At 45.6% G+C, this 21,729-nt stretch overlaps 1 protein-coding gene across 1 annotated transcript; it reads right to left on the bottom strand.

Annotated features, from left to right (window-relative positions):
- Positions 1-5,612: 5,612 nt before the first annotated feature.
- On the bottom strand, positions 5,613-17,980 carry ndufv3 (NADH:ubiquinone oxidoreductase subunit V3). The gene is made up of 6 exons (XM_063193142.1): positions 17,960-17,980; positions 17,023-17,145; positions 15,104-15,194; positions 8,886-11,177; positions 6,579-6,650; positions 5,613-5,966 (listed from the first exon to the last, which is right to left on the bottom strand). Exons 1-6 carry the CDS (start codon positions 17,978-17,980, stop codon positions 5,896-5,898), a joined length of 2,670 nt encoding a protein of 889 aa, XP_063049212.1. The 3' UTR covers positions 5,613-5,895.
- Positions 17,981-21,729: the final 3,749 nt, after the last annotated feature.

The raw sequence follows: 21,729 nt of genomic DNA, 5'->3' as shown, positions 1-21,729 counted from the left end.
TATAATAAATTGCAATAGTGTAATGTAGGCCTAATAGCCTACATAATATATAGGTACTGTATTTGTATAGTGTAGCCTAGGGTAAACACATAGTGTAAGCAGTAGCAAGGAGGAACTGATCTGTAGGCCTACAGAAACCATGCATCCATAAGGTCAGTTTTGACAACTGACATTTAACTGAGGGTCCCATGCATTTTTTATGGCCTATGAAACGAAACTGATGAATGTTCATCAAATGCCTTTAAATGTAGGCTACACATTTAAAATGATTCAACAATTCACCATTTCTGATGGATAAACAGTTGCACTTAACTATAGGAGAGAGAACACCTGGTGTCAAAAGGGTTAAATGTAGTAGCTCTGAGTGACGTTTCTCCTCCAGCTCGCCTTTATCAGAGACGGGTAGCAGATGCAAAACACAGCGCACAACTTGGAAGCGATTTCCTGTCCACTAGAACGCATTTAGCGTTTTTACCGTTGCTCATCTGGTTACCGATTAAGACATTATCGCACCTCGCCAGATAATTTAGCTTCGTACATAGGCTATTCTGTTACGCCTCTACTCATCCGATTTCGTATTGCAACGTTACCCTCACGCTCACTTCCTCATGCGGTCATGTCAACAAAACCATTTGCATTTCACAGAAGCATAACCTGTCGTGTAGGCCTATCTCGAGGCGATTTTGAAAGTGTATTGTATGAAGGAACAAATATTTTCGAATATACGGTCATAATGGACTTTATAAAATGAACCCTTTGCATTTAGCAAACGCATTTACCCAAACGTGAGGGCATGGCTAACATGTAAAGGAAGGAGCAGGCTTGCGACAGACAACATTTAAAACTTACCCTCAACAACTAAATGATTATGCGTCCTCCCGACAGTTTACATCGAGCTTCATATTTCGACACTGCTTTGGACACCCAACGGTTGCATTTCTCGTCCTCAAGCCATAATACACTGAACTTGAATCTACCCATCTCGATTCACGTTCATATTGTGTCTGTTCTAATCACTTTTTACTACTAGAACATGGCTAAAGTAGGCTAAACGCTGCGCCCACAAGTATGTGGCTGCCCACCGCTGTGTGATGCCAGCAGCGGGCTGCACTGCGCCACAGACACCTGGCTACAGCGCGCAGCCGACAGCTAGGCCTACTTTAGGCTACGTTTCAGCATCTTGGGACGTGAACCGGTTAAATGTTTATAGCACTAGACTTTTTTTTCTTACACTCAAGCTACCCAGATGAAAAATAAGACCTCCCATGTAAATATAATACCACACTTCCAAAAAATGGCTAAATATAAGGCTTTATAAGACCTTAAAAACCAAATATTAAAAGTAAGACTTTTTAAGGATCCGCGGAGACCCTGGTATATATAACCTTACCTACACCTCCATCCATGGTTGAAGTGCCCTTCAGCAAGGCACCTAACCCCACACTGCTCCAGGCACTGTAACCAATGACCTGTACCAAGGCATGTAACACCACACTGCTCCAGGGACTGTAACCAATACCCTGTACCAAGGCACCTAACCCCACACTGCTCCAGGCACTGTAACCAATGACCTGTACCAAGACACCTAACTCCACACTGCTCCAGGAGCTGTACCCAATACCCTGTACCAAGGCACCTAACCCCACACTGCTCCATAACCAAAAACCCTGTAGGCCTACCAAGACACCTAACCCCACACTGCTCCAGGGACTGTAACCAATACCCTGTACCAAGGCACCTAACCCCACACTGCTTCAGGGACTGTAACCAATACCCTGTACCAAGACACCTAACTCCACACTGCTCCAGGAGCTGTACCCAATACCCTGTACCAAGGCACCTAACCCCACACTGCTCCAGGGACTGTAACCAATACAAGGCACCTACAGTGAGCCCACACTGCTCCAGGGACTGTAACCAATACCCTGTACCAAGGCACCTAACTCCACACTGCTCCAGGGACTGTAACCAATACCCTGTACCAAGTAGTGTTAATTTCGTCAACCATGACTATGACTAAAATATTTCGTCAATGCCCTTTTTTGATTTTCGTCATTTAGACTAAGACTAAGACTAAATTGGAAAGGCAATGACTAAAATATGACTAAGACTAAAATTGATTTTCGTCATTGTGACTAAGACTAAGACTAAATTTTAGAAAGCTGACGAAATTAACACTGGTGTTAAATAAAATAGAGAAAAAGAGCACCAGTGTGTGAAGAAGGTTTATTCTGCACAGTGTGATATATGTTAAAAAGAAAAGTAGTGTGCGGAGACGGTTTATTCTCTACAGTCAATGGTATATGTTAAAAAAGAGAATCAGTGTGTCGAGAAGTTCTATTATGTACAGTGTTGACTAAAATGACTAAAATGACTAAAAGTCGACTAAGACTAAAATTGATTATCGTCATTTAGTCTAAGACTAAGACTAAATTGGGAAGGCAATGACTAAAATATGACTAAGACTAAAATTGGTTTTCGTCATTGTGACTAAGACTACGACTAAATCAAAAAATGCTCACAAAATTAACACTGGTACCAAGGCACCTAACCCCACACTGCTCCAGGGACTGTAACCAATACCCTGTACCAAGGCACCTAACTCCACACTGCTCCAGGGACTGTAACCAATGCCATGTCTTAAAACACACATATGTGAAATGTTACATTAATTGGTGTTATTGTTAGTCATAATCATTGAAGACAGGGCCGGATTAACGCACAGGCTCGATATGGCTGTTGCCTTGGGGTCCCACCTGCCAGGGGCCAAAAGTCAAAAACTCCTGAGTTGTGATAAGATGCAATATTGAAAAAATGAATCTGTAGTGTTGAGTGCAGAAGTGCAGAGTGCAGTTTTGTCCTAAGCCCAACACAAGACAACCTGGGCTAAAACACCCCTCACAGACATGGGGCGTGCAGCCACTGAGGTCAGCGATGGGGGAAAAAAACGTGTCTTGAAAGCCCCTACAATATTGGATTTGGAATGTGTGGTTAGTAGCCTCTTACTGCAGATGGTGTCGCCGGCGGGCCTATTCACTACTTGCAGAAAATACTAAACTACATTATAACAACATTGCTATGACAGTACAGAGAGCCTTCAGTAACAATTTCAGACATAGCCATTACAATTTTGGTGACAGTAAGGTTATAGCACTAATGGGTTAATCTAGCTGTTGGGATGTAAACATGTTGCTTTTAAGTAGTTAACGAAATGTATCAGCTTTAACTGTGGTGGTTCACGTTACCCCAGGATTTTTTTTCTGGTTTGTCTCAGTGTACCTCGTTTTTGGGGTAAAAAAGAGACACTCGACCACTTCTTTTGAACTCTTAAATCCAAAATTAGTGGAAAATGTGAAAATTTTACAGATGTATAATTTTAGCTTCGCTAGAGGGGAGCTCTTGTAAAAAAAAAAGTCTCACATTGCTCTCCCCATAAGAATATTGTTTAGCTTCTTTTAGCTTATTTTGGTCTACATTACAGTATTTCTCAATTGGTTTTGTACATTTCTCGAATCTCTCTCGCAATTTTCAAAACACAGTATTCATTCTCAAAACAGCTTTAACAAATGGCAAAACACCATGGATGACCTGCAAAACCAAGTCTCTTCCTCAAAATCCTTAGTTTGTCTTTCAAAACCAAGTTTTTGTGTCAATGAACGCGTCAGTGCCAGCAGAATGGTTAGTCATTGTGTCATAGTGTATGGACAAGCTAGTCAAATTGATTTGTCATGTTGTCAATTGACTAGTACACTCTTGAGGATGTTTTCTGAAGCTAAATGTTGCTTAGAATGGGTGGAAAATGTTGTAAATTCGACTTTATATTACATTGATCAGGTAAGATTGTACTCTATACATTTAGAGTACGACATATTTATTGAAAGGTTTTCTCATTGCAAAATCAAAAAAATTGTCAACTCTGATTGAGGTGTCAAAGTGCGCCCTCTACTACCCCTTTTTACTTGTCTTGCAGGACCGTGTGGAAAAAAAATCTAGAACTGTAAAGCAAAATAAATTTGAAACAATTCACTGATACTGTATAAAGTGCACTTACTGTCTTGTGAAATTCTAGGGAAATATTGTAATTTTGCGTGGAGCATAATTATAAAGGGCACATGAGGCATAGAGTAATGTAATGCAGTACAGTGCTTATTGTTGTATTGCATGCTTGTTTCCTCTTTCCTTTCTACTGCTTTTGATTAGAGAGAGTCAATATTTACCTGTGAGCAATTCACCAATTCAGATCACATTTATAGACACAAATCCAATGGAAATTATACAGTGCTTAACGCATTATGACAGCTTGGTAAATCATTTTGCATGTCAAGACTTAAACTATGACCTAGGGCCTAAATGTTTTGGGGTTTGAGATAGTTTTGTGTATTCAGTGACAATGCGTTTTGAGTGATATGACAAAAGCAATTGCTAATGTACAAAAAAGCTGAGAATTGTACACAACCATCTGCATGATGATGAAAGCATTTGCTAAATGCTGAAAACTATGAGAAACGTATTTTACCATGTGCACAGATAACAGCAGGAAGTCACAATTGAACAAGACGTTTTGAGAATGATTATTCTGTTGTGAGAAATGTACAAAACCAATCGAGAAATACTGTAAGTATTCCATTTATTTTGTTCTGTACTTTTGCTGCCACTAGAGGTGACCCCGCTCCCCTTTTTACGGCAATCTGTAGCGGCCATTATCTGTAGGTAGACAAGAGAAATGGCAATTAAAGGAGAAGGACGCTCACCTCTGTCAAAAATGGCTTAATCATGTGAAAATGTCCATCAACACACTATACAAGGACAATAGTTGAAGTGTGTTGCTGACTATGTTCATAAAATATATAATTTGATTTTTAAATGTATTTAATCGACTCATATGATTTAAGTAGATCTTTAGCCTGACATTTCAAATCTGGTCTTTGATTAATATGTGTTACTTCATATTCACACAGTTTTAGTCAATTTTTTGACTGGGGTTTTGACTTGCATTGACTGAAGGTGCCTACACTACCTACGGAAGTTGGGAAGCTCCATGTGCCATTTCCCAGCGCTGTTGCAAACTGCCGTGTCACCTCTAGTGTTATTTTCGACCTCTATGCCTGCGCCCCCCTCTCCACCAGAGCCCATTGACCTGCTCCCACCAGCAGAGGTCCCCGTTACTCAAACTTCAAGAACTGTAGGAAACAAAATGGTCAACTGAACTTGAACGAATCCACTCAAGAGTGTCCATTCCAATATGTAGACTTCTGTCCTCCACTTGTGCTTGTGGCCTCGCATGTTGCTGACAGCCTCGTCTCCCTGGAGAAAATAATAAGGTTTCCCTGCTGTCAGCCTAGACACAACTTTTGGGGGACTATTTTTCATTCACCATCCCAGTTGCAAATGAGGAAATGACATTAGAATGGTGCTTTTGCAAGATATTAAATTAATTTTCTGTCGTCAGTGAGGTCATTATGAGGTCACAAGCAGGCAAGTGGACAAGGAAAGACGGAAGTCTGCATATTGGAACGCACAAAATACATGAAAACAGGGCCGGCGATAGGCATTAGGGCCCCCCGTGAGCAGCAAAGTTCCAGGAAGAAATGAGATCTCACCCAGTCAGCAGCTTGGTGTTTAAAATCAGAATTCTTTTATTAATTAACATTAACACGTTTACTCATTCACTCAAATACATAAGATATCAGACTGACTTTACAGCCCGAGTGTGTGTGTATGTGGGTGTGGGTGTGTGTATGTGTGTGTGTGTGTGACGCCGAATGGGTGTCTGGGTGATTGGTCTTCCAGATGAGGGTTGGGGTAGTCTGTGTGTGTGTGTTCAGTGTGTGTGTGTGTGTGTGTGTGTGTGTTCAGTGTGTGTGTGTGTGTGTGTGTGTGTGTGTGTGTGTGTGTTCAGTGTCTGGGTGACGGGCGTCCAGACGAGGGCTGTGGCAGTCGGTACTTGGCCATCTCAACGTCCAAATCTGAGAAGGACACACACACACACACACACACACGCACACCCCTACACACAGACACACACACACAGGTAACAACCGTTTACACAGTTAAGGAGTACTAATAACCCACCCAAAGATTTGGGCTCCGCACATCGTCTGGCAAAAGCCGCCAGCTCGGTTCTCTCAGTGTTTAGCCAATCAGCAAACAGAGAAGTGACGCAGAACTCACCCGCGAGCTCCGTTGCTGATTGGTTATGGTAACTATATTCACACTTTTGTTTTGTTATTTGTATGCTTTTGCGATGCTATATCGTAACAGTCATGCTAATAAAGCATAATATGGGTTATAATTTGAATTCGGAGCTCCAATGAATGTAAATGGCAGAGTAAGATCAGACCATCTCCCACCATCCACGGACACGAATTCCTCATGGCTTTTGCCAGACTGATTGACGGAGTCAACAGTCGGCTATTCGCCCAGGCTAGTACTAGTTAAGGTGTACTAGTTAAGGAGTACTAGTTAAGGTGTACTAGTTAAGGTGTACTAGTTAAGGTGTATTCGTTAAGGAGTACTAGTTAAGGTGTACTAGTTAAGGAGTACTAGTTAAGGAGTACTAGTTAAGGAGTACTAGTTACCTGAGAAGGTGTACTCGTTGTACTGGTGGTGCTGCAGGTTGGAGTACTTAGAGTTGTCAAACGGCGCCGGCTCTGGAAAACACACACACACACACACACACACACACACACACACACACACACACACACACACACACACACACACACACACCCACCCACACACACCAAGAATCCGATATCAGTAAACATTCTCACTGTCCGTTTGAGAGGGAAAGAGAGTGAGAGAGAGAGAAAGAAATGGGGAAAAAAGTGTTTTGAGTGAAAATAGCCACCATGCCAGTCACAAACACACACTCACACATACACACACACACACATGCTGATACCCAACACATGAGCACACACACCGCCAGACAGGTGCCTACAGGATGGTTAGCAGAGGAGGAGAAAGAGGAGGGAGAGTTAGCGCTAGCCAGAGTTAGCATCGATAAGGTAACCATGGTAACCTTCATAAAAACACAAAAACTATTAGCATTACTAGCGAGAGTTAGCAAAGGTGATGGTTACCATGGTTTTGCTTATAAAAACACAAGACTCATTAGCATTACTAGCATGTCCACACAACATGTCACCGTGGCAACACAAAATGTGTGCAAGTTAGCATGCATCGCTCATGGCATTAACCTTAATCCATAGAGAACACAGTAGTTTAGCACAGAACTCAATGTATCTTCCACCTTTTCAGGCACAGGCACAAAGCACAATGCATCCCCCACCTATACAGGCAGTTAGCTTTGGCAGTTAGCGGTGGCATGGGAGAGCGCTAAGGAAACATCACCCCCACAGATGAAGATGACGCTAACGTTAGCCATTAGCCGCTAGCTAGCTAACAGCAGGAGAGAGTGGCGTTAGCATTAACTTTAGCATTAGCATTAGCGTATACAGGAGTTGCAGGAACATCAGCAACAGTAAAAAACATTACCAGTATAAACCAATAGTAATACATTTATGTCACAAATATGTAATTTGATACCAAATGCAACCAATGCCTTTACCGTTAACAGTAACACGTTGTAAAAATGAACAATAACACAAACATTAAAAAGTATCACAAACAGCAACCAATGCCTTTACCGTTAACAGTAACACATTGTAAAAATGAACAATAATACAAACATTTAAAAGTATCACAAACAGCTTCACACACATTAACACTTAACAAGTTATCTTGAACATTAACTTCAACCTCCAATAGAAACATCACCACTGTACTCACCAGTAGCAACCATTAGCGGTAGCATAGTGTATGAACTTTACCAGTAGACTAAATTAGCATTAGCAGAGTGCTACATTACCAGTAACACATTGGCCGTTAGCAGTCTCCTTCATTAGCATTAAGAAGCAAAACATACACATTACCAGTAGAATGCCTTTAACATTACCGTTAACATTAAACATGAGCATAAACAGTTCAATTAGCATCATAAGGGATATCAGACTTGAGACGAGTCACAAACACTCCCAGTGAACATGTTGTAATTTACCATTAACGTTACCGACATTAAACATAAACATGACATAACATGTTGACATTACCAGTATCAACTTACCATTAACAGCATCATTAATATTCATCATTAGCATTTAACATTTAACATTAACATTAACGTCAGGCTAGCTGACAATGTGGCCATGTGGCCTGAACGACCTTCAGAGAGGAGTCCAGAGGTGACCCGTCAGACAGAAGAAGAGAGGGGTGCAGACGGACGAGTGGAGAGGGAGGGGTGCACATGTGTGAAGTGAAGAGAGAGGGGGGTGCAAGATTTAGACCAAGATAATATGGGCGGCCCAGAGAAAAGTGTTAGAAGACGTCCCCATCGCCAAGAACCGAGTGTCAGTGTGTCAGTCTGTGTGTGTGTGTGTGTGTGTGTGTGTGTGTGTGTGTGTGTGTGTGTGTGTCTGTGTGTGTGTGTGCATACATACATCAAGGACATGGCAGCATGTCACATGCGTAGATATGTAAACCCATGCAGAACTGCACATCAGTGTTGTCATGGAAACTAATGCTAAATACAGGTGTGTTGTCAAGGACACAGTGGTTACCTGTTGCTACCTGTGTCCAAGACTATTGGCTATTGGCTATTGGGTGTAGTAGTGTAATCAGACACTACAGGGCTACTGGTGTAAAGCGACCTTGGGTTACTCGACTACAGGGCTACTGGCTGCAGTGTAAACACGGCCAGGCTACAGGGAGTACTCATAGAGAAGTTTGCTACTTAATACATGGGTATGAATGCTGGTGTGGGTATGAATGCTGGTGTGTGTGTGTGTGTGTGTGTGTGCATGTTTGAAGGCGCGTGTGTGTACCCTCTACTGGCTCCAGAGCTGGAGTCTCTGCTGCGTTCAGAACCTCTGCCAGGTCTAGAACCTCCACCTCAGCTTCCGCCTCAGCTGCTGCAGGGGCGGCTTCTAGTTCAGCTGCAGGGGCGGCTTCTAGTTCAGCTGCAGGGGCGGCTTCAGCTTCAACTGGGGCCTCAGCAGCTTCCACAGCAGCAGCAGCTTCTACAGCTTCACCCTCAGCAGGGGCGGCGACCTCGGCCTCCACTTCGGCAGCAGGTGCGGGGGCGGACTCAGCAGCTTCGGCCGCAACAGCAACAGCTTCGGCCTCGGGGGCGGCTTCTGCTTCTGCTTGGACTTCTTCACCAGCCTCAGGCTCAGGGGCGGCTGCTTCCACAGGAGCAGCATCAACAACAGCTACAGCTTCCGCCTCGGCCAGCGTCTCCTCGGCGACGCCCTCTACGACAGGAGCTGCGTCCACCAGCTGCTCAGCAGCATCAGCAGCGGCCGTTTCTATAGCGACAGCAGCATCAGCGGCAGCATCAGCCGTCTCTGCAGGGGCGGCTTCAGCTTCTACGGCAGCTTCGGCCTGCACGGGTGCGGCGTCCACGAGTTCCTCTGCCGGAGCTGCGGCTTCCGCCTCCACTGGTGCCTCTGATGCAGGTGCAGCTTCTGCCACCGTGGGTGCGGCGTTGACCAGCTCTTCAGCTGCGGGGGCGGCTGCTGACTCTGCTGCTGCTGCTGCTTCTACCGGAGCTGCTGACTCTTCTGCTGCTGGAGCGACTTCTGGGGCGACCTCTGGGGCGGCGTCCACCAACTCCTCGGCTGCTGCTGTTGCTGCTGTCGTTGTCGTTGTCGTCGCCGCTTCCTTCACAGCGTCCACCACGGCCTCAGCAGCCGACGTCACGGCGTCCGTCACGGCCCCCTTGACGGCCTCGGTCACGGCTTCGGTGGCCGAGGTGACGACCTCGGTGACGGCCTCTGTGACGGCTTCCGAGACGGCGTCCACCACTGCCTCTGTTGGTCCTGCTGGGGCGGCCGTCTCCATGGGGATGGTCTCCGGGGCGATGGCCTCTTTGGCCTCCAGCTTCATCTCCGGCTTCTTCTCCGCTTCCGTGTCCGAATCTGAATCCGAGTCGGAGTCCGAGTCGCTGGAGGAGGATGATGATGCTGCATCCTGGCTGGCTGCTGCCGCGGCGACAGCCTCCGTTTCTACGGCAACCTCTGCAGGCGCCTCCTTGGCGGCTTCGGACGTCTTCGCCTCTTCAGCTGCAGCTGGTGCTGTCTCTGATGCTTCTACTGCTGCTGGCGCTTCAGCCACAGGTGCTGCTTCTACTGCTGCTGCTGCTGCTGCTGCTGCTGGCGCTTCTGCCACAGGTGCTGCCTCTGGAGTGGCCTCTACAACGGCCTCTGGTGCTGCTGGCTCTACTGGAGCTGCCACAGCCTCAGCAGCTGCTTCCGCAACGGGCTCTGGGGCAGCTGCCTCTACTGCTGCTGGCGCTTCTGTTGCTGCTGCTGGAGCTGCCACTTCTGCCACAGGTGCTGCTTCTACTGCTGCCACAGCCTCTGATGCTACTTCCGCAACGGGCTCTGGGGCAGCTGCTTCTACTGTTGCTGGCGCTTCTGCTGCTGCTGCTGCTGCTGCTTCTGCTGCTGGAGCTGCCACTTCTGCTGCCTCTACTGCCACAGGTGCTGCTTCTACTGCTGCTGCTGCTGCCTCAGCCACTACAGGCTCTGGGGCTGCTGGGGCAGCTGCCTCTACCGCTGATTCTACTGCTGCTGGCGCTTCTACTGCTGCTGCTGCTGCCACAGCCTCTGATGCTGCTTCCGCAACGGGCTCTGGGGCAGCTGCCTCTACTGTTGCTGGCGCTTCTGCTGCTGCTTCTGCTGGAGCTGCTGCTTCTGTCACAGGTGCTGCTTCTACTGCTGCTGCCTCAGCCACTACAGGCTCTGGACTGGGCTCTGGGGCTGCTGGCGCCTCTGAGGCCTGTGTGGCGGCTGCTGCTAGTTCTGCAGCGACGGCTTCTTCCTGAGGTAGCGCCTCTAAGGCCTCGCTGGCTTCTGTGGCTGCTGGTTCTTTAGCGATTTCGGCGGATTCTGATTCTGCAGCGGCAGCAGGAACGGCGGGTTCTGGTTCTGAAGCAGTTTCTGCAACTGCGGCGGATTCTGTCGCTGCAGTTGCGGCGGCAACGGCGGGTTCTGCAGCTGCTGCTACTGCTGGCGGTTCTACTGCCGTGACGACGCTAGGGGGGAGGAGTTTGGTGGGGAAGGAGACTGGCGTCTTATAGGCCAACAGGGCCAAACGCTCCTCATCTGTCAACCCTATAGAAACACACACTTACTCATTAACACACACACACACACACACACAAACACACCTTCCACACCTGTGGAGTCCACTCAACTATAGCATTCTTCATGTAAACACACACACACACACACACACACACACACACACACACACACACACACACACACACACACACACACACACACACACACACACAAACACACACACGTCTCCTCGTATAGGCCAACAGGGCCTAACGGTCCTCATCTGGCAACGCTGTTGCTATGGAAACACAAAACTTCTACTGGCACACATTTACACTCACATTTTGATGACAATAAGGTTATAACAGGCTCTGCACTACAATAAGGTTATAACAGTTATAACTTTTCTTCACCAAGGCACTCCAAAAAGTATAGTTAAAAATGTCTTTATTATAATGACATGTCCATTAAGGACTTTAAAATTGCCCACGCGTAGCGTAGCGGCAGTTGAGCCTTCTTCAGGGCTCTGCACTAAGGGGTGATGACCAGGGTCGTAGTGGGGATTTTTAAAGTGGGGGTACGCGATTTAAGAGGTCACCAATTTATTACGCAACTTGTCATGTCAACCCCCTTTTTATATTCAAACACGGACAGAATGTCTTTTTAAAATTTCACCTCAGGAGAAGTGGGTGGACTGCGTACCTCCGCATACCGCGCCCACTACACCCCTGGTGATGACACTACAATAAAGTTATAACAGACTCTGCACTAAGGAGTGATGACACGACAATACGGTTACAGAGGCACTAAGGGGTTTAAAAGGCTTAGCATTAGCATTAGCAACATCTAGCCATATCTAATGAGGATTAGCAACTGGAGATTTCAAGCTGCACACTTCCTGCTGAATAGAACTCTCTCTGTAAAGAGAAAACTCTTCATTAGGTCATTTATTCAGTCCCACCAGGAAATCGCGGGCATTTTCTAAAAAAAAAAACGCGGTCGGAATTGCCAGATGGTGCACGAGGACTTCCAGAAAATCGCGATAAAAGTTGCGGAGCTTCTTACTGTGTTGCGATTTTGTTGCGGCATGAAGTGAAAGGTGCGATTTTTGTTGCGAATTTTAATGTGTTTCCCCACGCTTGAAAGTAAAGGACACTGCCACATTCCAGTCCTCTGGTGTTTTTATATTATTTCCATTTTTATATTATAATTTTGGTCCTTAAGCAAAGCAGGGAAGCGGCCAGGGCGAGTTTTTAGCCAGAATGTCGTCGTGAAAAGCTCCATCTTTTTCATGCTGCGTGCCGCCTTTGACACGATAGACCACAACATACTAATTGACCGCCTTGAATCTTGGGTAGGCTTGTCCGGTCACGTCTTAGAGTGGTTCAAAACATATATTACAGGAAGACAGTTTTTTGTCACCATCGGAGAATACGTCTCCAACAAGTATGATGTGCCTTTTGGAGTTGCTCAGGGTAGTTGCTTGGGCCCTCTCCTCTTCTCTCTCTATATGTTGCCCCTGGGCTCCATCATCAGAGAGCACAATGTTGATTTTCATAGCTATGCCGATGACACTCAACTATATATCTCTGTCGAGCCTAGCCAAACCACTGCCATTCATGCCTTGACTAAATGCATGTCTGCCATTACAGATTGGATGAACAGTAACTTCCTAAAATTAAATGAAGATAAAACTGAAGTGTTGCTCATTGGGCCTAAGAAAAAACGTGCAAAACTCCACTCAAGCCTAGGTGACCTAAGCATACACATTAAAGATAAGGTTACTAGCCTAGGTGTGGTCATAGACTCGGATTTGAGCTTTGAGCCTCACATCAACAAGATAACAAAATCTGCTTTTTTCCATCTTAGAAATGTCAACAAAGTGCGCGGCTTGGCCCCCCGACAAGACGCTGAGAAACTTATTCATGCCTTTGTCACCAGTAGGATAGACTACTGCAATGCTCTTTTCTCTGGTCTCCCAAAAAAATTAATTGACAAATTGCAACTCATTCAAAATTCTGCGGCAAGAATCCTAACAAGAACCAGAATGAGAGAGCACATCTCTCCTGTCTTGGCAGACCTGCACTGGTTACCTGTCTCATACAGAATCGACTTTAAGATTCTGCTCACAGTATTTAAAGCATTAAATGGACTTGCCCCTAGCTATATCTCAGACATGCTCTCTTTTTATGCCCCTGCTCGAGCTCTCAGGTCCACTGATGCCAAGCTGCTAAGGACCCCCACCCCCCCGCAGAAGAAGATCGGCGACGCCGCGTTTGCCTGCTATGCGCCCAAGAGATGGAACACCCTCCCCATCGAGATCCGATCAGCCACCTCCGTCGACTCCTTTAAGAAGCAGCTGAAGACCCACCTCTTCATCCTTGCCAACTCCTAGCTGCCAAGACGTCATAGTGTCCCAGCCGCCGCAGCGCCCTTACTACTCGCAATCCAGCCCTGGCAGGGGGCTCCCCTAGGTGGCCGCTGGTCTCTGCCTGAGGTTTCTTCCTGACTACAGGGGGTCTTTTTTCTCAGACCTCACTGAGCTTTTTTTCCCCCTCACAAACTATGAATCAAGCGAAAGGGAGTTTTTCCTCACCCCTGATGCCACCAGGGGCCGCACCTGAGCGCCCAATCTCTGTGTGACTATCTATGACTTATGATAGGCCCAGCCACTATGGACCTTACACATCTAAGAATCCTGGTCCTAACCTACGTTGACCTTATGACTCTACATTCTCTGTCTATCTCTTCTTCCTCTGCCTTCCTGCTTTTTCTGCCTCTCCTCTATACCTCTCCTTTTAAATCTATCTCTCCTCTCCTTTTAAATCTATCTCTAACAATGTTTTTTCCCATTTGTTAAGCACTTTGAGTTACATGCCTTGTATGACACAGTGCTATACAAATACAATTATTATTATTATTATTATTATTATTATTATTATTATTATTATTATTACGACACCCTTCATTACAATGCTGTTTATGGCCGTTTGACTCTGTTTTCAATGTCATCACCGTTTCAAATTGTAAGCATACAAACTTCGTATCATGTCGAGATTCATTCCTGACTTAAACAGTGGATATATAATTAACTATTATCACTTATAAGTAGGCGGGCGGAATTAGGCATGTCCATCCGCGTACCTCGCGATTTCCTGGAGGGACTGTTTATTACATCATTCATGAGGTGACGCCTTAAGTCACTGCAGCTGGGAAGCAACAGGAGCACCTGTAAACACCTGTAATGTAATGTGATGTAAACACGTACACATGTCACGCTAACATACACACCATAAAAACATATTTCACATCAGGACCTGTAGCCTCCACCCCTGTGGTGTGCAATGTGTGTGTGTTTGCAGAGTGTCTTGTGTGTGTTTGTAGTGATGGTATTTTCGGCTCTTTTCTGAGATCTGATTCTTAAGGCTCTCCTTCATATGGAGAGTCGGCTCTTTCTTTTGTTTTGTTTTTTATTAAGATATTTTTTTTGGTCTTTTTGATTTTATGATAGCACAGTGAAGATGGTGACAAGAAGCGAGTTGGGGAGAGAGAGACGGGGAAGGTCCGGCAAAGGACCCGGACCGGGAATCGAACCCGGGTCGGCCGCATGGCAGACGAGTGCCCTCCCGTTAGGCCACGGAAGGGCCGAGAGCTAGCTCTTTTGACTACCAATCGACTCCCCATACACATGCTCTACAAAACGAATTCATAAATCATTTAAATGATATCTTAGAACATTTTGGACCTTTTGGACCCGCCATCTTCTTCATCGCGATTGGTCAAGATGTGTGTCTTACACGCTTGACATGAGGGTAGTGGAGACAGGGGGAAAAAACGGTTGGCTATGTGGCTCCCAAAACGGTCCCCGTCACTCACTTAGAGCCAGTTCTTCGTGTGTGTGTGTGTGTGTGTGTGTGTGTGTGTGTGTGTGTGTGTGTGTGTGTGTGTGTGTGTGTGTGTGTGTGTGTGCTTACTGGGTGCGGCGGGGGGTCTGGCTGCTTTGGGCTCCGGTGGCTTGGTACACACACTGGCAGCAGGAGTCCGCAACACACTCCATACTCTACCCTGCAACACACACACACACAAACACACACAGACACACACAGACACACACAGACACACACACACACACACTGTACGCAGGCACGCACGCACGCACGCACATCACGCACGCACACACACACACACACACACACACACACACACTCACACAGTAAAGTTAGGTCAGGTCAAGTCAGCATGGTAAGTTGGTAAGTTAAGTCAAGTAAGTGTTCAATATATTTTGCTCAGGGGGACAGTAGACCCTTGAGATGAGATATAGGCATCTCGTTTTCAAGGGGGTCCCCTACATGATGAGTTGAACTTGGTCAAATTAAGTGCATGTCAAGTTAACATGGTCAGTTAAGTAAGGGTTAACGTTCGGCGAGAAGGTCGCTACCGTGGAATAGCAGCACGACAGAGAGAATCTTTAGACCCCGACGCGGAGCGGAGGGGTCTTGTTCTCTCTGAAGTGCTGCTATTCCACAAAGCGACCGACTCGCCGAAAGTTAACCCGCTTATTATATGGATATACTTAAATGATTCACACATGCGGGGACATTTCTTTAGACCTATTTAATGTTAAGATTGTTGCTGCGCAAAACAAAACAGTGCCGTTGTGGAACACCGTTAGGCAACAGCTAGGTAGGCTAGCCAGGACAACAGGTGTTGTCTATCGCAGCAGCTGATTAGAGTGACAAAAGACCGGACCCCCTGCGGAGTGATATGAAACATTCGCTTTAGCCACTGACTTGTATACAAGCCAGTGGCTTTAGCAGTGAACGTCTTGTTGCCATTGACAGCGGTAGCCAGGACAACGGGTGCTGTCTATCACAGCAGCTGATTAGAGTCTTGTTGAAAAGTCGCTTTAGCAGTGAAAAGTCTTGTTGCCATTGACAGCGGTCTGTTACCAACCCGTCCGTTATCGAAAAATAACAGACGTGCGAACGTTGGGGAGCCCCGTTGAAATGAATGGAGCATTCGACCGATGACGTCACAACCATATAATAATAGTAGTTAACATAGTGAGTTGGGTTTTGTCAAGTTCACATGGTCAAGTCAAGTCGGCTTTAGTGTCGTTTCTCTTTACATGCACTGGTCATACAAAGTTTCTTACCTTCCCGTTACAGACATAGACATAGGCCTACTACACGTACTTTAGGTGAGTTAAGTTAAGTGGCGTTATAATCTGCACAAAACATAACTGACAGCCGAGTAAATGACATTACATTACTGACACCTGATGACATTATTGACAACAGATGACATTACTGACAACTGAAGACATGAATGGTAATCAATGAGATTCATGTCATTCCACTGTCAATGAGAAATCCACGCTTGTCCTGTCTTGCACTTTGATGTCAGTCTGTAAATGTCAGTCCTGTGTATGATTAACACAATTACGTCCTTACATGGTATAGAGAGAGAAACGTAATTTCATTTTCCTTGTATGACCTGTGCATATGAAATAAGTGACAAAAGTTGACTTGACTTGACGCTACTCGGACTAAATCGCGCAGTGTCACAGTTACTACCTGACTTACAGACGCCATACAGACATGCGAGGAGCAGCCGTGTGTTTGTAACATCGGTTATTGTTTTATTGTCATCATCATTATTGTTATTTTAAAAAAGATAACACGCTGCGTTACTTGGAGTTTCGTCTGCAAGAACAGAGTAGAGGCTAATGTCAGCTAGCCGACTAGCTAACCTCGAAGGATTCTGAAGGACTTAAGACAATATGCACTACACTTTCTCCTACCCATCTATGATTCTGCAGGGATGTGTATTTACTTCGATATTCTGTCTAAACAAAATTAAAATGTTAAATGAATAAAACATCCCGAGTTACCTTGACCGACCCGAGTCGCCCTATTCTCAGAAGGGACGTCGCCATTGTTGCTGTGCTCTCTCTATTGTGGTCCGTGCAGCAACACTGGCAGCGGAGGAACAAGTTCCACAACACAAGCCCAACCTCCAGAGTAGATCAGACTATTTTTTATCAATCTCGAGGGAAATTAAGGTGTCTGTCAGCTTACATACACAAATACAAGACATACATAATTAAAAAAAAAAAAACACTGGCACTTGCTCAGATCTATTGTAGGCCCAATTTCCCTTCTCAAAAAAAAAATCATAAAAATCTATTCATATAGCCAATCATAACAGCTGTCGTCTCCAAAGGCAGGATAGGGTCTGGGGAATAGCTCAGTACTGATGTCAGGATCTGACCCCAACAGCGACATTGCAGCCGTCGATTACATTATCCATTAGGAAACAGCCACCTTCTTCAGGTTCCCTGAATATAACTTAATTGTATTTTCTAAGATTCCACTTCAAAATATGTAATATTTCATGTGAAGCTGCATAACATTAAAATCACATCAGGGGCCGGATAGAACGGATTCAAGGGCCGCAAACGGCCCTCAAGACATAGATTCCCCACCCCTGNTATACATGGCTACACATTCTGTGTGTGTGTGTGTGTGTGTGTGTGTGTCTGGGTGTGTGTGTGTGTGTGTGTGTGTGTGTACGCATACGCGCGTGCATGTTTGAGAGAGGGGGGGGGGTGGGGGTGTCGTATTATGCACTTAATCTCTGCTGCACTTTAAGTGGGATGGGGGGGCTGGGGGGGTCAAGCACTGGTGTCACTTTTACCTCGTTTTGCACTTTACTTGGAAACCTGCTACTACTAAGTATTGTTACATAATAATTGTACCCAAACACAATTTCGTTGCCTTTTTGACAATGACAATAAATTCTTGAATCCTTGAATCCTTGAATCCTACCTGTAAAAGTGATGGAGCCATGCTCATAGGCAGAGATTCTAGAGTAAATTGGGGCCCCAAGCGAAAATTAAAAAGAAAAAACACACAAAAAACTCGACAAATCACCCCTGCAGTATAAAGTCTTGTTATTTATGTTATCAGCTTTGGCTGGGCCCAGGACAAGGATATGTTCAAGATTTTACAAACCTTTTAACAGAGTATTTTTATTCATTTATAAAAAAACATAAATGTTTGATACATAAAAATATTGTGGTCATCCCTGTTTGTTTTTCACCACCTATTATTGGCTGGGGGGCCCCTGAAGATGTCCCTCTGCTCATAGACCTGGACGTTGTGTAGACTACAGTAGGCCTAACTCTGTCTAAGTTGGTTAAAATATGGACATACAAATGTACCAAATGTATCTCTCTCCCGCTGTGTCGTTGCACAACACTTTTGCAGTGAATTTCTCAACCACTTTGTTCAACAGTGCACCAGCCGCCAGCCAGGATAATAGTTTGTTGTTTATTGTTGTTTTACCCATAAAACCCTCCTCAGTCTTGCCTATAAAACCCTCCTCTTTATATTCAGTCTTGCCTATAAAACCCTCCTCATTATAGTCAGTCTTGCCGCCTTGGCCTCTGGTAAATATTTACACAGCTGTATGTTTATGCATTTCCCCACTTGTTTACACAGCTGTATGTTTATGCATTTCCCCACTTGTTTACATCAGCTGTATGTTTATGCATTTCCCCACTTGTTTACACAGCTGTATGTTTATGCATTTCCCCACTTGTTTACATCAGCTGTATGTTTATGCATTTCCCCACTTGTTTACATCAGCTACATCAGGTGCCTCCGAACAGGCAGCCAGCAGACCTGTCATTGGGCCACAATGAGCACCTTGCACAATGACTGACTGCGGAACAATGGAGCTGTCCAACAGCGCACTGTCAGCTTTTTTGGTCCCTTTTATATTTTATATTGTGCTGCTCTGTGTGATGTCTGATTAATGGGCCAATGGAGTAGGCAGGGGAACATAGGACCCGGGGAACATAGGTACGCTCCCGATGGGCCAATGGAGTAGGGGAATATAGGACCCGGGGAACATAGGTACGCTCCCGATGGGCCAATGGAGTAGGGGAATATAGGACCCGGGGAACATAGGTACGCTCCCGATGGGCCAATGGAGTAGGCAGGGGAACATAGGACCCGGGGAACATAGGACCCAGGGAACATAGGTACGCTCCTGATGGGCCAATAGGACCCGGGGAACATAGGTACGCTCCCGATGGGCCAATGGAGTAGGGGAATATAGGACCCGGGGAACATAGGTACGCTCCCGATGGGCCAATGGAGTAGGCAGGGGAACATAGGTACGCTCCCGATGGGCCAATGGAGTAGGCAGGGGAACATAGGTACGCTCCTGATGGGCCAATGGAGTAGGCAGGGCGGTGAGAGGATTGATGGTCCAGAGACGGTGGACGTTCGAAAGGTGTGAAGATTCAGGTGTGAAAACCAATTGGATTAAGCATTCCAGGTCATGCATTTTTTTTAATATAAAAAGTGAGGGTGCGCTTTCAAGACAGCCACAGCCCTCTGGAAGACTTCTGAATTATAGCCTACTTTTCAGAGATCTCTTTTGTGGCCCATATTCCCAGAGTTGCCCAATAATGATGCACACCTGACATAGGCAGAGATGCTAAGAGTATTATGGTATCCAGTCTCTCTGACATGGGGTGTTGGGTTCCTTTGATCGCACCCTCTCTTATTTTACAAATGCGCATGACCTGGAATGCTTAAATCAGACAGGATTTCATGCTCATACAGTGTACAGGTTGGTGTTGGAAAATATTAGCCTCGCGAGCCATCCTACGTACTTCCGCCAAAGGATTGACTCCACTACGGTAGTCTGGCCGTGCTTCTCTGTGGAGTGCCTGAAGCAGTAGGATCACAATACCCCCCCCAGAACAAACTGCCAATAAGCGTTTATTTCAATATCTTGCAAAAGCTCAATTGTCGAGTCTTTTTCCCATTTGCCTCCTGGCCCCTCCTCCGTGGAGAAAACGATAAAGTTTCCCAGCTGTCAGCCTGGCCACAACAACTTTTGAGGGACTGTTTTTCATTCACCACCCCAATTGCAAATGGGAAAAAGACTCTACAATTGAGCTTTTGCAAGATATTGAAATATAATGCTGTGGTCAGTGATGTCATCATTATATATTACTCCCTGGTACGAGGAAACAAGCACAAGAGGAGGCGGCAAGGTCGCATATTGGAACGCACTCTATGCTCCATACATTTGTTAACATTATATTTTCACTAGTAGGCCTATACCCTGTAGTGTGCTCGCTCATGCCACCTAGTGGTAAACATGTGGTTGGGAAACACTGACCTACACACCCATACACTCAAGGACAGGACAGGGGAGAGGTGTGTGAGTGTCTCGCAGAGGGGGTTCTTACACTTTTAGTTTTCCACCCATGACTTTTCCAAAACCATTTATTAAACTCCCATTGATAGAAACCCTGCTTTTGGAGTCACATCAAGTTGAAATAATTTTAAAACACCAAGTCAACTTAACGTCTCTAAAATCAAACATTAGTCATATGCATGAACATAATCATCAGGACATGTGCATCAACACCTCCACATGTTCCTTAGCCCAGTGTTTCAACAGGGGTTAGCGGGGCACCCTGGGGTGCCACAGGCCCCCGTGAGGGGTGCCGCGGAAACGTGTCTGATAAACTAAAGCAGTGTTTCCCAACCTTTTTTGTCATGCGTACCCCCTAAGCCTTTTTGTCATACCATGAGTACCCCCTCACTCATGCTCTATATCCCAATGTGACTATGCTCCATATATTTTTTAGAATTTTTCCAAGTACCCCCTTCAGTGTGCTCGCGTACCCCTAGTGGTACATGTACCCCTGGTTGGGAAACACTGAACTAAAGCACAATAAAATAAATAAAGGTCGCCCCAGTAAGCTGCAACTTCGAACGCAGGCTATGTGACGTCTCCAAATGTGTTACTTTTCTAAGCTTGTGTGGTATCGGATGCGATGCCATGCTACGGCTTGTTGGTTTAGGGTGCCTTGAACTTTTTCATGATTTGAAAGGGTGCCTCGCCTAAAAAAAGGTTGAGAAACAGCCATAAGCTACACTTTTTAGCACCACTACCTTCTACTAGTAACTGCATGACGCCTTCATTTTAAAATCAACTTGGATACATTTCCAACACTTGACTTTTCAAAACTTTCGGGCAAATTATTTTCCAAAACTTTTCCAGGGTCTGAAAAATGCCATTTTAAAATTCCATAACATATCAAGGTTTTCACAACAGTAAGGCTCTCCAAACATCAGTTCTGACAGCACTGCGGAACTTTCGCTTTGGACACAAATGACCGCCACACACAATTTCACCACAGCAGCAGAGCATGGACAGCCAATGGGTCCAACAGAACAGAACTGCAGACGGGTCAAAGACATCCAACTGTCCTTCAGTGCTAACAAATGCTTTTGCTTACTGTAACTGTGAAAAGTGAATGCATGAAAGCCAAGCCAAACAAATAATTTTAAAAAAAATGTCTTTCTTTACATTTACAGTAAGCAAAAGAATCCGTTGCACTGAAGGACATGTTGGACGTCTTTGACCCAGACATCGGCGCCACTGTGCCGTGCGGTGCTAATTTGAAAACAATGGAATGAAATTTGGCAGAGCCGATGTGTGGAGGACCTAAGACCCCTGGAGCGAGACAGGGAGAGAGATGAGACAGGGGAGGAGGAGAGGTGGA

Source organism: Engraulis encrasicolus, unplaced genomic scaffold (genome assembly GCF_034702125.1).
Source record: "Engraulis encrasicolus isolate BLACKSEA-1 unplaced genomic scaffold, IST_EnEncr_1.0 scaffold_29_np1212, whole genome shotgun sequence".
Lineage (NCBI taxonomy): Eukaryota > Metazoa > Chordata > Actinopteri > Clupeiformes > Engraulidae > Engraulis > Engraulis encrasicolus.
This window is presented reverse-complemented; position numbering and strand designations above follow the sequence as displayed.

Excerpts from the sequence above, each read along its gene's own strand:
- ndufv3 (XM_063193142.1), bottom strand. The coding sequence starts at position 17,980 with ATGGCTCCATCACTTTTACAG. Across the intron at positions 17,146-17,959 it reads TGGCTCCATCACTTTTACAG|GTTGGGCTTGTGTTGTGGAA; the intron begins GTAGGATTCAAG and ends TCTACTCTGGAG. Across the intron at positions 5,967-6,578 it reads CAACGAGTACACCTTCTCAG|ATTTGGACGTTGAGATGGCC; the intron begins GTAACTAGTACT and ends TGTCCTTCTCAG.